The 18085-nt window shown below is 43.6% G+C and overlaps 1 protein-coding gene across 1 annotated transcript; it reads left to right on the top strand.

Annotated features, from left to right (window-relative positions):
- The first annotated feature begins 2051 nt into the window (after positions 1-2051).
- Positions 2052-14203, top strand: CKB (creatine kinase B). Its single transcript, XM_075843922.1, has 8 exons — positions 2052-2155; positions 3686-3890; positions 5320-5474; positions 6338-6470; positions 8988-9159; positions 10866-10989; positions 11360-11549; positions 13826-14203. Exons 2-8 carry the CDS (start codon positions 3698-3700, stop codon positions 14002-14004), a joined length of 1146 nt encoding a protein of 381 aa, XP_075700037.1. The 5' UTR covers positions 2052-2155; positions 3686-3697; the 3' UTR covers positions 14005-14203.
- The last annotated feature ends 3882 nt before the right edge of the window (positions 14204-18085 follow it).

Here is an 18085-nt window from a genome sequence, read left to right on the forward strand (position 1 = left end):
ATGCCTTCTGTTATAGGTCTCTTCTGTTTAGGTTCCGTTCCTGGTCTCGGCTGAAAACATACTGTACATGCAAAATTTGCACTGTATGAACAAGGCCTAAGACTGGGATCCCACAGTGCAGATTTTACATGCATTTTGTAAGCCATAACCAGAATAGGATCCAGGAGAGCAGACCTGAAAGTGCAATACAGCAACTACGTTTATAAGCAGCTAATAAGCGCAGCGTTCGCATGGAGGAATACCAAATCACCTTAAACAAAAATACAAATACATTTGCAAGTGTGTTTTATTCCTAAAAATAAAACGTAACAAACCCCACACCGCAACATGTACCTTAAGGGTAGGAACACCCTAGTCATGAACACTGCAGATTTTCCGCAACGGATTTCATTGCGGAAAATCCACATAGTAATACAGTAGCAGCAGAGTGGATGAGATTGAAACAAATCTCAACCATGCGCTGCGGAAAAAAAATTAGCCGGAAAACCATTCATAAATTGACCTACGGTCCGGTTTTTTAATTCGCAGCATGTCAATCTATGCTGCGGAATCGCAGCTCTTCTGTTGCAGGTTTTCCACATTGAATTCGCTATGTGTTACGACTTTTGCGGCGGAAACTATGCGGATCCGCCGCAAAAATTGCAGATGAAAACGAAAAAAATATATATTTTATTAGTTAAAATAAATACAAAAACACTTACCGCCGCCCGTTGACCCAGCGAAACGAGTCTCTGTTCTGAGCGTAGCCCGGCCTCCAGGGATGACGCTTCATCCCATGTGACTGATGCAGCCAATCAAAAGCCTGCAGGGGTCACATGGACTACAGCGTCTTCTCAGGAGGCCGGGCTACGTACAGAAGAGAGGGATGCGTTGCCATGACAACGCCTGAGTGGTAAGTATGAACTTTTTTCTTTTATTCCTGCAGTATTTCCGCAGCGGACATGATGCCTGAAGAACTGCACCACAATATGTTGTGGTTTCTCGGGCGGAATTCCCTGCGGTTTCCAGGACGGATACACTGACTTCTTTTACGCAGCGTATCCGCCTCGTGTGTTCCTACCCTTAGTGTATGTTCACATGTGCAGGTTAGTTAGCATTTTTCTGAAAACTGCAGCGAAAAAAAAATCATAAAAAAGAGGGTTTTAAAAAGTGTAGTTCACATGGTGCGGTTATCATGCGTGCGGTCCTAGAACTGTGTTGCATTTATTCCGCAGAATATTCTACCGGCTGCGATAGTCACAAGATTATAACGCAAGTTTTTCCCATAGACTTCAATGGGGAAAACTGCAAGCGCATATGGGCCGGAATCACACACACAGTTTTGATGCAGTTTTTTTTAACGAACACAGGAGGGGACACAAAAGGAAATTTTTCTTAATACATTTCCTTCCTTTTGGATCCATTTCTGAACCAAAAACTGTGTGTGTGATCCTGGCCTAAAACTGCAAGTAATCAATCGTAATGCGGTTTTCATGCAGTAATTATGTGTCTATTAAATCAATTTGCCCACACACTATGCGGCCGAGCCATGGTAGTTGCAGTTTTTGAGTGTATTCCTACACGCAGGTTTTTTTTAATGCAAATTTTAAATCCAAAACCAGGTTTGGATCATAAAGGGAGAGATACATTTTCTCTTATTTGATTCCACTCCTGGTTTTGGCTTGAAAAATTGCAAAAAAACAAACAAACAACCTGATCAAAACCTGCATGTGTGAATAAACCCTTACAGCAAATTGCTGCAGTTTTGTGATGCAGTTTTCGACTTTTTCACATAAAGTGTATTAAAATCAAGTGAACAATTTCCAATAAGAGCAATTTATAGGAATAAAAGATGTGCCTAGGGGAACAAGTCCAATTTGGAGACACACCTCAGGTGCAGGTATATGATATATTATATTACACTGCACAATGCAGTCAGCACCAGCTCTGATAAAATGGAAGAGCGATGACTACAAGGACCGGCTGACACTTCCCTCTACCAGCCGACCAATCCAATGAATGGAATATAAATATCAGCCAATGGCTGCTTGCCCTGGCAATGCTATATAAAGGGGTCGGGATCCCTCTGTCACACACATCCCTTCAGGTCTGGGGAGTTGTTGGTCCTGAAGTCATTCAGGGTCTTTCATTATTTGCCTCCAGTAACAAATACCTGGTGAGTAACAATCCTGTCCCCTGCTGATCATTGTAGCACCCCGCCCCCCCCCCCCCCCGCTGCATCTTTTGCACTGGATACAATGTATTATTTATTATTCCTTGCTGTTATTATGGATACAATGTATCAAGGCAAGGATTGCTGATCTAGATCTAAAGGGGTTAATTAAGGCGTTGCTTTTCGGGCTGAGATCTGAGGATTCATTCAAGTCCGCAGCAGCTTGGATTGTAAGCAGGGACCCCATGATCTCCTTGGATGGGGGTGTTCCGGGTGTAGTGGAACTACTTAGGGCTCACAAACAGGGGAGCTGTGCGTAATAGCGCATGTGCTTGGCGTGTGTGTGTTCCTTGTTCAGACTGGGGCGTTGCTGCTTTTGCTTTCTATACATATATTTTAGTTTTCTTCTGTAGATTGACCAGGACTATTGCTGAGACCGTGCAGGGTCTCCGGTGGTCATTGCTGCAGGTCTTCTGCAGTCTCACTGCAGGAATGTCCCATAAGGAGGGAGTTCTGTGCAAACAGAAATGTCTATACGTGAAACCTTTTATGAAAGAGTTAATGGAGTTTTTTTTTCTGCTGTCCCAGTTCTGCACTGCCCCCTACTGGTATTACTTGTGCTAGTGGTGCAGCCAGTGGGCTCAGGTCCAGCAGCTTTTGGGGTGATTGATTATTGCAGCATGGGGTTGGCTCAGTTGCCATTTATTTTTCAAAGGCATCAAATCTAATGACCTTTTATTTGGAAGTTCTATTAAATCTGTTAATCCAGATTATGCTGAAGTACTCCCCTTTCCAATCCCACCTTTATTGTACATCCCTTACGTTTTTAATTTATTTTTTATGACATGTATATAATCTATAGTGCTCTTAAAGTGACACGACCCATTTTATTGCAACCTATTAGTGTACTATCCTTTCTCATGTGCATCTGCAATTCATAATCTAAACTCTGGACACCGCAGGTATAATACTACAGAATGTATGGGGGCACAAACTATTTCCTATATTACCCACCCCCCTGAATCATGCAACATATTTGAAAGCCCCCTGGTGGCAGCTTTAACTACAGCTTGTAAAGGTATCTTCTGTGAGTCCTGATGCTACCCCTCCCATATTATGCAATCCTATACAGAGGGGGCTCTATTGCTATAGAACTATGCAAACCTCCCTTTCAGGAGTGTAGGAAAGCTGGGTGACGACCGTTATGGAAGCCATACTAACTGTTTCTTGGAAACTTTCCCAGAATCCAATTTAATTAAAATAGAGAAGTTTTGTAAGACAAGAATTTATATTTTTGTTTTCTTTTTAATTTTCGGCAAAAAAATAAAGTAGTTGATCTTGTCAACTGGATTAACCATTAACCTTTTGGGTCAATCGGAAGCGTTCCTGCTGGGGACAACGGTAGGTAGCGCAAGATTGTCCCAGTCTGGCAAATATGGCTTCCATTGTAATGTTACTTTAATCCAAGGTTATTGTAAAGGTCATATATGGACTTGTGAAAGATTTTACCCTTTGTTCCCCATAATCTTGCAGTAAAGTGCAATCATGCCTTTCGGCAACTCCCACAACCAGCTGAAGCTGAAGTACAGCAACGATGACGAGTTCCCGGACTTGAGTCTCCACAACAACCATATGGCCAAGGTGCTGACTAAGGAGCTGTATGAAAAACTGAGGGACAAACAGACGCCAAGTGGATTTACCTTGGATGATGTCATTCAAACTGGGATTGACAACCCAGGTAACGCGCCTCTGCCTCTGCCTCGCTCTCCCTCTGTCCTCTCATCCACTGTTCACCCTCATTACTGGAAGTGCTCAAACCAATCTTTCTAGATTGTTCAGTGACCTAAAAGGCCGGTCCCATGACAAAAAGGGAATTGAAACTTTCTTCTGTCGTAATTGCACTTTTTTTAAATTTATTTTTTTACATTTTTGCAGCACTTCTATTGACGAGGGGAATAGACGTTAGTTAACCTGTACAGTGTTTATTCTCACTCTAGTGAACTGTATATGGCCCGGCCAATCACTGAGGCTTTCTGTCAGATGAATTTCCTGGCCTCCGTATTCACTTCATCATATGGCCAAGGTGTTAACTTTTACAAGAAATTAAGACGCAGAATGACCCCCAGTGGCTTCCCTCTCGATGATGTAATGGAGACTGGGGTAGACCCAGTGAAGAAACGCATGCCCTTTTTGGTGTGACTTCAAACTTCACCCGTGACCTTCACACAAGGGTGGCAGCCATTTTGTGGGAAATTCGTATTTGCTGCAGCTTACCTAGTAATGTCAAGGTTACAAGGTATGACGTCCCAAATGTCACTAGTGACTCTATTGGCTGCGTTCGGCACAGTCCGCAATATGGCTGCTTCCATTGCGTCTAAGTGACAGGTCTACCTTAAAGGGCTATTCCGGTATCACCAAATTGTAATCCTTTAGATGTTATACAATTTGCATGGCAAGAACCACGCCAACTGCAACATCTGAACACAGCCTAAGGGTCTTAGATGGTCAAATGGGTCCTGATGCTTGACTTGCCCTGTGGATTAGGTTATAGGCACAAGGGCTAAGGTCGTTGACATTCTCAAAATGTGTTTTGAGTTATCATACACACCACCAACGGCCTAGGGACTCTAGCTAATGCCACGTGTTGGGGTAGTGCCAACCGTTTTCCTATTACTTAGAAGATCTTAAGTTCCAAACATTTAATTGAATAAATCTGGATCCCATAGAAAGACTTGAGTGCTTGGGTAGTGTCTACAACAGTTTAATGGTTCAGCATTACCAATTCACAATTCTTAAATCTATTCCTTTGTATTTTTACTTCCTGTTATCTTTTCCATGGAAAGGCATGAAAAAAAATTGTGAACTTTAGTCAATACAACCCTATAGACACGACTCTTTACATACATTTTCTGCAATCCTATATTGAGGTCTCTGGTAATGAGCATTTCAACTTAATCTTGTATTGCATTTCTTTTTAATATTTGGACAAATATTGTCCATGAATGTTGGGGAGATTGTCCTGCTTTCCATAAAACTAAAGGGTCTTGGGATCTCCAAGTCATGGAGACTTTTGTGAGGAGATCCTGAACAAGAACGAATTGTGGGGAGGATGGGGTATCCTTGTAACACTGTTCTGCATCTGACGAAGATCTGTTGTACTTGTGTAGGCCACCCATTTATTATGACAGTGGGATGTGTTGCTGGGGATGAAGAGTGTTATGACGTGTTCAAGGAACTTTTCGACCCCATCATTGAGGACCGACATGTGGGCTACAAACCAACAGACCAGCACAAAACAGACCTGAACTCTGCCCATCTGAAGGTAATTGGTATAGGTTTTCATTTTTGTATGGCTTTCAGCAGAAGACTTTCTTTAAAGAGGTTGTGTAGTTTAGAAAAGCCACTATGAATTCCCTAAATGGTTACACAAAAGCTGAGGATCCCTCCCTGTTCAGGCTTCTCATCGCTTGGCCAGAGTGGAGAGCTGCTACAAAGAGTGTTTCTTGCTCTGGAGGACCTGTCCTGCGTTACACAACTCATTGATATGCATGGCCCCTTGTAATGCTCCGTTTCCCCTCTGGTGGCGCTGCTGGGAAATTGAACACTTATTGGCATTTCCCCCACAGATCACAGCTGAGGGGACACTTTGATCAACTTATTGTGAAGGGACCTTTCTAACAAGTAGGGACAATATCTGTAAATACTTGAAGGCACCCTAAAGCTGAATAACTTGGTTTACTTGAGTTTCAGGTCCTAGGGTTGTAGTTGTCAAATATTAACCCTAACCAAGTGTATGTTATCAGTGATACTGTGAACAAGGGTTTGGGGCAGTGTCAGCTAGTCCCAACAAGAGTGGTTGTCTACATAATGCATGGTGGGGATTTGCTGCAAGACAGATGGTGCATAAGATACACGTGGTGCCATCACGTCTAGAACTTGGTCCATGCTGGTCTTCACGACCATGGAGATACACTGGCAGTGAGGCCAGTCACCTAGGCAGCTATCCAAACTTCTTCAGGTGTGAGATGAGCCGGCACAGCTTATTAGGCAGTCTGAGGGATTCTCTAACCATGAACATGGAGAACTTGTTAGAATTAAGTTCCCCTTTAAACAAAATTTAAATGTATGCAAAATTTTGGAATAAACTTGGAAGTGAATATTGCATAACATTGTTATTTGTTTTAGGGTGGTGATGACCTGGACCCAAACTATGTTCTCAGCTCCCGTGTCAGAACTGGCAGGAGCATCCGGGGATTTTGCCTCCCACCTCACTGCAGCCGCGGGGAAAGACGAGCCGTTGAGCAGCTCGCCGTTGAAGGTAGTCTTTCCCTTGTGAATAAATCATAATGAACCTTTCTTTAATTACAAATAAGTATTCGTTCCACACGATCAATGACTGTTTCCATGAGCAGAATCTTTAAATAAGATAAAATGTAACACTACGCAGGTCATGGATGTGTATTCATGGCAAATCATCGACTAACTTTGCTCTATAGAAGTCATTCAATTTCATAGAGTTCACGGATTCAGAATCTGGGTGTTGCGTGCTCCAGCAGACCTTCTAAGGAGGCTCCTTCCAAGCAAACCCTATTGAATACCTGTCTGTATATGGTAACGAAGCAAATTGCATCTTGGCTCGTGGTAAAAAGAACATTCTTTCCGTCAGACTCTAATATAGAATAAGTCTAAGCTATAGCCAGACATGGTAAACTCTGTAGCTGTAGGTCTTAGCAGATCCAGTTTGGCAGAAAGCGCTCTTGAAGGTATCTGGAAAGGTTCATTGAAGATGTCTGGAACTTCTATACTTGCTTACATGGTCTAATTTTACAGTGTTAATGTTAATTAGTAGGTGGTGTGGATCTTAAGGTAACATACCTAATATCTTAAGTATAAGTGTCAATGTGTACTCAATGAGGTGACGGTCTTATCTTCCATGAAATCCAACATGTCCGATACTTCTTCCCTGACATCCGAATTGGGTCACCATCGTTCACGTTAGACGATCATTGGCTGAACCTGTTGCTTTTGGCAGGACTGGGTGATGTTTTATCTAATGCGTCTGGGCACCTTAAGGACTTATTCCTTCTTTAGTATCTGGAGAACAGTTTGCTGAATGATCCACAGGGATAGAACTACTAGTCTTAAAAGACCCAGATGAGCCGGACAGTAATCGCATTGAAGTGCACCCATCAACTTTTCCTAGTCTTCTATAAATAAAAAAATCTAACTTGCCCATGCAATGGTGCCCTGCTCTGGAAACCCACAGCACTATGTAAACCCTGTGACCATGAGTGACATCGTGACAACATGACCATTGGTCACTATAATTACATGACCACTGGACACTACTTGACTCGGTTCATTCTTGTCTTTTATTCCTGGTCCCTTGCACCGAAAATAATGTGCTGATGCGTTACACCGCAATCGACCCCTTCCTGGTAAAGTAAACAAAGGGTCTTTTAGTATGATGTGTGTTTTGTTTAAGCGGAAAGACACCAGGGGTTGTTTACGAAGGCCGTGCCAGTAAATGGGCTTCAAACTCGTATTTCGTAACGCTAATGGTAGAATGTTTGCTATGGGCTTCAATGTGATGGCTCTGAGCTGTTACAGCTTTTTCCTTGCGGTGTCCATAGACCATTCCATAGGTGTATGCTGCAGATTTGTGGACTATACATTCCTCTTGATGACACTATATAAACCAAGGTCTTTTTGTTTTAGAGTTCGCTGTAGACTAGACTGCTACCGTTGTATGGCTGGATCATATGTTGCAGAGCTTCTACTTGTGCGAAATGGTTTTATGTAGTGTAAGATGTAGACAGCCTGAGTAGCGCTATATCCCTCAATTCCCCCTTAAATCATATATTGAAAGCACTCTGCAGAGCCTTGCACACATTGGAGGATACAGAATTGGTTCTCTCCTGAATTACCTCGATATTATGGCCTTGAGCTGTAGGTATCTTAATACTGTGCCTCAATCTTCCCTTTTTTTTTTTTTTTTAACTCTCTCTACCGTGAACTTGCACTCTTGTCTAAAGGATTCTTTTGCTCTAATTTTTCTTAAACCCTTTATTATAGTTATGTGGAATTGACATGGTAACTAATGCCAATCTGCCCTTCTGTTGCCCGCACAGTTCAAACCAAACTTTAGACTGAACAGCTTAACCATTTAGGACCGACTTGTTGGGGCTTAACAGCCCTATTGAAACAGCCGTAACAATTAGGCTGACAGGCAGAATATCCCTAGTAACCAGTCTGTTACAGATAAAGTAATCTTAGGGTGACCTTGGCACTGAGCTTGGGCCATAATAGGTTCAGGAAAGCTTGTAAGTGCTCAAGCCATCCTTCCATGTAGCTCTTGCTGCCGTACTAGGCTATAGATTTGTTATGTAGCCGATAACCCTAAGATTTGTTAAAGATTTTGTGATCTTCAATAACTATTACTATTAAACTTAATATGGAAAGTTTAACTTTTGTAACAACTCCCATTCTCTAAAGTGACAAGGATCACGCGCCTCTGGGTTTCACCTGTATCTTTTAGGAGTGTAAACAGTGAAAATGTCAGTATGAAATGGTCAGCCAACAAGCTGTTTTTAGAGACCGTCGCCCGCCCCCCCCCCCTCTAGTGGTAATGGAACATGAATGAACACTTGTATCCCTGTGGGGGGGGGGGGGGGGTGGTAAATAAGCTTGTGGTGCCTTGGCATATGAATGAGCGGAGTTGAGGTTATGAAACATTCTCCAGTGAAGGGGTGATTTTTTTTTTTCGACACTAATATTTATAGTTTGGAGAAGTAAACAGACTCCTGTGTGAACTTCATAATTTTATTTTTCAAAGCTCTCGACAGCCTGGAAGGCGACTTGAAAGGAAAATACTACGCCCTCAAGAGCATGTCTGATGAAGAGCAGCAGCAGCTTATTGATGATCACTTCCTCTTCGACAAACCGGTCTCTCCTCTTCTGTTGGCCTCTGGAATGGCCCGAGATTGGCCTGATGCCAGGGGTATCTGGTAGGTATCTGTCGTAGTTGACATTATCTGCAATTACCTTTTATATATCCCTATTGCTCCGTTTACAATTGGGGCCATATGGGATATCAAGAACAGCAGTGGGGAAATGTTTAAGGTAATAGGCAACCCGTTGTGTTCCCACATTGAGGGCCTGTGTGTAAGGGATTTTGGCTCGTTCATTACATATTCTACTATCCTACGTGGAGTCTGACTATATAACCAGCGTCTCTTCAGTTTAAGATGTGGACACCATATCGGCTGTCATGTCTTACGGCCTGGTTTGTTGCTAGCTGTCACTTAAGCAGGGTAAAGCCTGGATAATGGCCTAATCTGAGCTGCCGCTCATAATTCACACCTTGACCCATACTAAAACTTCCTACTTAAACTGCAGAAAAAGGTGTAGTAATGGCCGTTGGTCTCTCCGGTAGGCAGTGAAGCAAGGCCTTATAGGCTCTTGGATTATACAGTTACTTTTCTTGCTTTATATTGGGATAGGGGTCATTCATGCCTTATCTTTAGTATCGGCTGCAATCTGTGGTGAAATCTAGCCATAAGCATTCAATTAACCTACAGCACCACCATAGACCTGAATGGACACTAATGCTTCATTTCTTCTATGGGTTGTCTGTAATGCAGGACTAGTCCTTCACAAAGATGCTCTTTTTAACCGCACTCCACTCTGGCGCCAAGAGATGAGGATCCTAAACAGGGGACCCCCCCCCCCCCTCTATTAAAAGGGTTTTCCCCATTTTAGACACCTATGGCATATCCACAGGATATGCCATAAATGTCTATGTAGGTATCAGCTCTGGAACCTGCACCTATATTGACCCGACTCCTGTTTTTGTGTGGTGGCTGTAGAATCCAGGTGGGCACTAGTGGAGAGGGCCGCAGGTCGCTCTCCATTCTGTTATGGAAACAGCCGAGCTGTTTGCTCGCTTGTTTTCACCAAACAGGATAAGGAGAGGCACGATCTAGGTGCTGGGACCCACATCTATCAGACATCCATGGTATATCCACAAGATATACTATACATACCTAAGATGGTAATACCCCCTTGAAAATTCTTTGATATGGTAGGGGTTGTCCAGTCTAGAATACCTGTCTCTACACCTCAGTTGCCTATACGATGGGCAGATGTCTCACTAGCCAATGCTGAGATCTGCTAGTGTATGATCACCCCATTAAACCTTTAGATTGAACAGGGGTCTTTATGAAAATACTGCAGGTGAATAATTTGGGTTTAACTAGTTTATGAACTGCTATGCCCCAAGTCTAGATAATATGAAACCTGGCAGATGTCTGGTACTAGATGGACACCTGAGATTGCCTACAACCTGCATAGAGATCAGTAGAATTATGACTTTATTATACTGGTGTTTGCTTTGCTATCGGATTTCCCTTGCTGAGCAACCTTACATTAGAAGTACTGCCAAGCACCACGTGTGAATGGCAAGAAGATTACACCTACTGGACATGGCAGCAGCTTGTCTCCTGTGGAAACGGAGTAAACCTGCCCGATCCTTCGCTCTCAACATCTGCTATACATGTGCCCCCACTAGATCACTGGCAGAGTTTTGTCTAATGTATGTGGGCACCTTAAAAGTGTTGCTGTATATTTTTCTGTTTAAAAATAAACCTAACGACTTGTGTGCATTTTATATATTTTTTTAATTCAATATATGTACTGTATTCTTCATTAAAAGGCACAATGAAAACAAGACTTTCCTAGTCTGGGTCAATGAGGAGGACCATCTTCGTGTGATTTCTATGCAAAAGGGTGGAAAGATGAAGGAGGTCTTCAAGAGGTTCTGTGATGGTCTGACAACTGTAAGTGACCAGATCTTGTATCCCAGTTCCATGGTTAGACCGATTTTTAGTAAACCTAATTTAGTTCACATGAGTTTAGAGCCTACACTCGTCATGGCCCTGTCTGTTTAATATGTACCAGTAACTAAAATGAAGTAGGAGCCACCTGTGTAATGTGGCTTTGGCTAATTGTAAGTGGCACCAATCGGGTGCATGGGTAGTCTGGAAAACACTGGGCGTGATCTATAATGCCAATGTCTAAGGTTTTTAGCTTTGTTGTCCACCTTTAGCCACTCCATCATCATACGACTCACGTGGTTTTGATGGACTATTCACTTGTATTTAAGAGGTGAAACTCTGTTCTATATAAACTCTGTGTTCTTCTTTCCAGATTGAGTCTTTGTTTAAGAACAAGGGTTACCAGTTCATGTGGAATCAGCACCTCGGCTACGTCCTGACCTGTCCCTCCAACCTTGGAACTGGTCTCCGTGCTGGAGTCCACATTAAGCTACCAAATCTGTGCAAGAATGAAAAGTTTGGTGAAATCTTGAAGAGATTGAGACTGCAGAAGAGAGGAACAGGTAACTAATCTATTGGAACCATTGGAAAGCAAATCCTAAGGGAACGTCCGCACAGTGTAAATAGTAAGGAATTCTGTGCAGAGCTTCTGCTTGTAAGAAATTGAGAATCCGCCTTGTAGGGCCACTTCCACGATTTTTCCACAGCTTGTGTATGTGATTTGTTCACATCCACTTTGCGGTGTGTAGTACCCTGCGACGCTTCCGCATGGAAATTCCACTTATTTAAAAGGTGTGTGCACATGTGCCCTAGTGGCTAACAAACAGGCTAAAAGGCCCTTTCCCACAGCTCCCAGCCCTTCCTACAGTCGCTGACAATACTCTGCAAATTTATAAACCCATGACCAGTCCGCTACATGCTGCCGACTATGTTTACGTAGTAAATGAGCAGCCACCAGAATCTAAGGGTTCGTTCACATCTGCATTAGGGTCCCGTTCTTGCGTTCTGCCGGAGCTTCCCATCAGAACAGGACTCTGACTGAAACTGACACAAAACATTGATTTTGAGTCCAACTACGGAACCCTTGCACAACCAAGAGAAACGGAAACCATTGGCACCGGATCCATCACCATTGAAATCAATGGTATTTCAAATGGAAACCTATGGTTTCAGTCAGGGTCCCGTTCTGACAGGAAGCTCCAACGGAACGTCAGAACAGGACCCTGACGCAGATGTTAACGAAGCCTTAAAATCCTGGTGCTCACACTTTTTTTTTTTTTTTTTCTCGTGTGAACCCTGCAACAAATCTCCTAACAAAGTACAATGCAAGTTAATGGGGTTTCCAAAAATTCCACAGTTTAAATAAAGACAAAAAAAAACCACAATAAATTGCATCCTGAAGATGTGCAAAGGGGGAAACTCACATGTAAGGCGGGATTCACACGACCGGGTCGTTCCCGAGTGTCGGCCGGTAAAATCGGCCATTTTGCCCGGTCGGTTTGCATTAAGTTTTGCATCCATGCCGGGCCGGGCAGATCCGGACAGTGATATCAGCGGCAACTCCTGAAGGGGAATCCCCATGTGTTCGGGGATTCCGCTTCAGGAGTTTCCCCTGATGTCACTGCCCAGATATGGACAGAGACATCAAGCTCTCTGTCCAGGAGCGGAATCCCCGAAAACACGGGGATTCCGCTCCTTCAAGGAGCTAAAGTGCGGCTAGCACATAGCGGGGAGATACCTCCCTGCTCTACTGCAGCGACGCCACTATAGCAGCAGCTGCTAGCGGCGCCATCGAAGGTGTCACCGGGCCAGGGTGCTTTTAAAACAAGCAGGGGAAGGGAGCCAGCGCAGCGCTCCCTTCCACCTGCTGTACACCCCGGCCCTGCCACACAGTGTACAACGATGCCATTCGTCAGAATGGCATCAACTCCTCCTCCTCACATGCACTCTGCGCTGTGAGGAGGAGGAGATAGAGCGCAAGCGCCGGAAAACCCGGCCATCACTCGGGGCACATCCCGGTGATGGCCGGGTACACGGGCGAAGATAGAGCATGTCCTATTTTTTGACGGCCGGTTTTCCCGGCCGTCAAAAAATCGGTCGTGTGAATAGCCCCATTAGGGGTCTATTATTCCTAATGCAGCCGGGTGCCAGCCGATTTATGAACGGCCGGCACCCGGCTGGGAAACCCTGCCGTGTGAATGAGGCCTAAAGCAAAACTAACCTATTGCGCGTTTTCAGGCTAGATCTATATATTTTTTTTAACCTGTGTTTGAACTCTTGGTAAGAATAGCTATAATGGTATGGCTGCCATAAATAGGGTGGTGGTGGTAGCATATCTTGCCCTCAAGTCACGTGACTTTGTAGTGGCACAAAAACTAGATTTATTAAGACTGGAACCTTACTTTAGTAAAAAATATAATTTTACGCTTTGGTTGAGGGGTAGCAAGACAGATTTACACCAGAAATTGGCATCAATTCTAGTTGAACTCTACACCAGCTCATAGCTGAAACAGATTTCGGTTTGACAACATACAGCCCAAGATGCACCAAATTTATTAAAGGGTATGCACCTCTTAAACAGTAGCCTGCTGGAGTAAGTTGTCCTAAATTTATTAAGACTGATGCATGGAACGCCAGTCTCCAGTTACCATTGTAGTGTTGCCTCTAAACGTCCGTAATCAGACCCTGTACTGCTGCACGCAGTCCCTACAGGTCCATAATAAGCCATAGGCACTCTATTCTTCCGTAGAAGCTTAGTCATGTTAGGCCATACTAATTTTTTGGGCTCTCTAGCTTGGCACAACTTTGTTAACCCTTGCTTTTCTGCATTTTCCATAAGGTGGAGTTGACACTGCAGCTGTCGGCGGAGTCTTCGATGTTTCCAATGCAGATCGTCTGGGTTTCTCAGAGGTGGAACTGGTTCAGACGGTGGTTGATGGTGTGAAACTCCTGATCGAGATGGAAAAGCGTCTGGAGAAAGGCCAGTCCATCGATGACCTCATCCCAGCACAAAAATGAATGCACTTTTAAATGGCCATGCTTTCTAATTTATTGGATCAATAGCCTCACTGAGATCTTGGGACCCAACTCCTGCTTAGTAACAATGTAGAAATGTCTTCCATCTGTTCATGGATTTTGTTTTAGAGTTTTTGGTTTTTTTTTCTCGATGGCTGCAATGTTACTGAAACATAGAAAATAAACATTGGTCTTGCCTTGATATTGTCTAATTTCTGCCAACTGTACCACAATTGACCTATAAATGGTCTAGGATTGAAAAAAATAATTCCCTGTAGACGCCTAAATGTCTAGAATGGGGACTTCAGGATGATTCCGTGCTGCAAATCTGGTAATGAGGTGGCATGCGACTATTGACCCTCTTTCTATTACTCTTTGGATATATTCTAACAAGTTATGGCTGAACACATCAGTTTTAGACCTGGTGGATCTCATGAAAATATAATTAAAGGCTTATCACCCGAATACTTTAAATTCTATTTTCCCTACTGGTTTAATTGTTCAGTAATTCAATATCGGCTTCAGAAAAGCTGGCCTAACGTAATGAAATAGTCTGCTCTTCTCCATCCACACTACGTTATTTAATCTATTACAAGTGCAGACCTACACGAAAGCAATTTAAGTGCATGGCCCTCCTTTGAGAAGGTAATTGGTAAATTACTGTATTTCTCACTTTTTACTAGTTTTTCTATAAACCCGCAGAATATATACAGTTTAAAGAAAAACCTGAAGCAGAATAAACCGCAGGGGGTGAAAAAAAATTGGCAAAACCACTGATGCCAAACCATAGTGATCCCCCCCCCCCCATCACCTTAGAAACAAAATTTGTAACTTTAGGGGGCCTAGCTATGCAGCAATGTGGCCCTCAACTGACTTTTTTCAAAAATTATCCAAACCTATAAAGTGGGAATGTCGGGGCTGCCTATAAATGTTACAATCTGAAGAGGACTCGTTGCTTAATGTTGTTGGACAGTGCATGTAGCTTGTGTAGGAAAATAGTCCTTTAACTAATACCAGGCTCTAATCCTCTGGTGGGCCCAGGCCATGACACAATAATGGACCCTGAAGGTCCAGCAGGAGAACCCCCCATTTGGGGGTGGACTTTGCTACTACGGTCTATTCTCTATGGGGTAATTCACAAATCTCAAGATCTAATAGGATATGTTCTGTATAGATGGAAAGTGCCCCCCACCAGTCAGTCCTAACGAACTACAGGTTGGACTTTAGGCGAGGTCTGTCCAGGTTCCTCACGGTCCTTGAAAGCATCTCTCGCTCCAGTCCACACCGCCTTCCGCTTGGTTAAGGGTGTTAATAATTTAGCTGCAGAGTCCTGTCCAGACTTGTCATGTTTGTCACCAGGACCTGGCGGAGGCTGTTGGCGGACGTTCCTATCCTGCTCCAAATGCCATTAAGATGTGTTAACCACTAATTGTGATTGAAGTTTACAAAGTCCTAATAAAATCCCTCTTATAAAAACTCCCATTTAATTACACAACATTTCCTCTGTTCTACACCCCCAGGGCCTCCGGGCTGCAGTACAGCAAATAAATATCTGTTCCATAAATGAATTTCTCTGCTAAACATCTGTGTGGTTACCATGGAAATCATGTTCATGTCCCCAAGGTTAAAAATCCCATTGAATAAATCTGTTCACCTGTTAATATTTAACTTCCTTGGCTGATACAGGATTTGATGAATGTGCCAAAGGAACTGCACAATGCGGAGTCCTGTATTGGTGAAGGCATGGACTCCTCTCAGAGGTTAAAGGGGGTTGTCCAGTTTAGAAAACCCATTTTTATACACCGTATTAGGGAATGCTGAGTTAGAGGATGGTCCCCTGTTCAGGATCTGTCAGTGGAGAGCGGTTCCAAAAAACGTCTCTGAAGGACCTGTCCCGTAATACACAGGAAAAAAAACATTGGTATGACTGGGCACTGTGTAATGCTGCATTTCCCCTGTGGTGGTGCTGCAGGGAAATTTGTACACTTCCTGCCAGGTTTCCCCAGATTACAGCTGATCGTTGGGGGTTCCAGCAGGAAGACCCTTTGTGATCAGCTAGTTTGTCAAGGGATCCGTCTAACAGGTATGGTTCGTCCAAAGTGGAGAACCCCTAAGATGCAGAGGCTTGTATATTATGAGGCAAACTAAAACTTTTGTTGCACAGCAGATTTTTTGGAAATCTATAGGATTTAGTGTTTGGTATAATATGCAGCAAAGACTGAAGAGGCAAGAACCTTCCCCAACTTTACAGGTTTAAAGTAACTATATATTCCATTACTATATTTTACATTGAACACATAAAATATACATATGGCGGCAGGGGTTCACGCAACACCCCAGCTCTCTAGTATATCTATCTAGTATAAGACCGACCTTACTCAGACCACACTTGGGCTGACCTAGGGATTGCTACCTGCAATATTGCTCCATTTCTATGCATGTTCATTTACAAGACACCAGTATTATAAATGGCACACGGTAGGTAGACAGGTGGCCCTGGTGTATTCAGTTTTTTTTGTAGGCAGAAAATTTCGTCTGGAATTTTGAGGCAGGATTTTGATCTGCCTTCACGCAGTTTGCTGCTTTTGTCACCCATAGCCATAAACGCAGCAAAAAACTCTTTCTCTGCCTCTCGTTGATGTCAATGGGAGAGCAGAGACAAACACCCAAACATAGGGCACGTCACTTTTTCCCCACAGGCCGGTTTTACCGCTCGTTGGGGGGGGGGGGGGGAACAAAAAACGCCTATGCCTTCGCCTCTCATTGAAATCAATGGGAGGCTTTTTTTGGCGCATTTTCCGTGTAAAAAAAAAAAAAAAAAATGAACAAGGGCCTTACTGATTTTGCATTGGGGCCCTTCAGGTTTTGCCTCTAGACAAGCCACAGTTTCCGGATGGAGAATATGTACCTGCTGAAGGGACTGAAGGGCACGGTGTCCACGACTATATATTGGACATTATATAATGATCGCAGAAGTAAGATGATCTCACGATGTATGAAGGCGTCAGTAGGTGCATTACATTGTAATTGTGCCTTGTTTTTGTCACTTTCTGGCTGCAGTCCTATGTTATACGTTCTTAATAGACAAAGCCGGGCCACAAAGAGCAGTCACTCCTGTCCAATACACGTCTTCCCAATGGTGCAGAACATTTTTTAGATGTGCTGCTAGGAGACTAAGAGCAATTCGAAATCAAACAAAGACTGCTGATCAAACATTCACAGGGTGATTCGCATGAAATATCAAACGCCATCTGTCAAGGACACAGTCAAGGTCACAAGTGATTTCCAGCAAGCGGAGTTCAAAGGCATTTTCTGGAGAGCCCTTCTCCAGGACATTATAAATACGACTGTACAGTTTGTTTGTCCTGGACGTGCTTATTCCACCAAACACTACAATATCTATCAGGGGCCGTATTACTATATGTTACAAGGTGTGAGCACATTCAATGAACGTTATTTACAATGTCCTTTTGGAATACAATATACTCTACACTCCACAGAAACTGCCCTTACTAAAGTCTCAAATGATCTCTTGGCGGCTAAATCGGACGGTAAATCCTCTCCTGATTCTTTTGGATCTCTCTGCAGCCTTTGACACTGTAGACCACAAACTCCTACTTAACATGCTCCACTCTATTGGCCTCAAGGACGCGGCTCTCTCTTGGTTTTCCTCCTATCTCTCTGACCGCTCGTTCAGTGTGTAATTTGCTGGTTCCACTTCTTCTCCTCTTCCCCTTGATATCGGGGTTCCTCAGGGATCAGTCCTAGGTCCGCTCCTCTTTTCTCTCTACACAGCTCCTATTGGACAAACCATCAGCAGATTTGGCTTCCAGTACCATCTCTACGCTGATGACACCCAATTATATGCCTCCTCCCGTGACATCACCCCTGCTCTAATACAGAACACCAGTGATTGTCTGTCCGCTGTCTCTAACATCACGTCCTCTCTCTATCTGAAACTGAATCTTTCTAAAACTGAGCTCCTTGTGTTCCCACCATCTACTAACTTCCCTAAACCTGATGTCTCCATCTCTGTGTGTGGCACTACCATCACTCCTAAGCAGCACGCCCGCTGTCTCGGGGT

The sequence above is a fragment of the Rhinoderma darwinii genome, chromosome 12 (assembly GCF_050947455.1).
Source record: "Rhinoderma darwinii isolate aRhiDar2 chromosome 12, aRhiDar2.hap1, whole genome shotgun sequence".
NCBI lineage: Eukaryota > Metazoa > Chordata > Amphibia > Anura > Rhinodermatidae > Rhinoderma > Rhinoderma darwinii.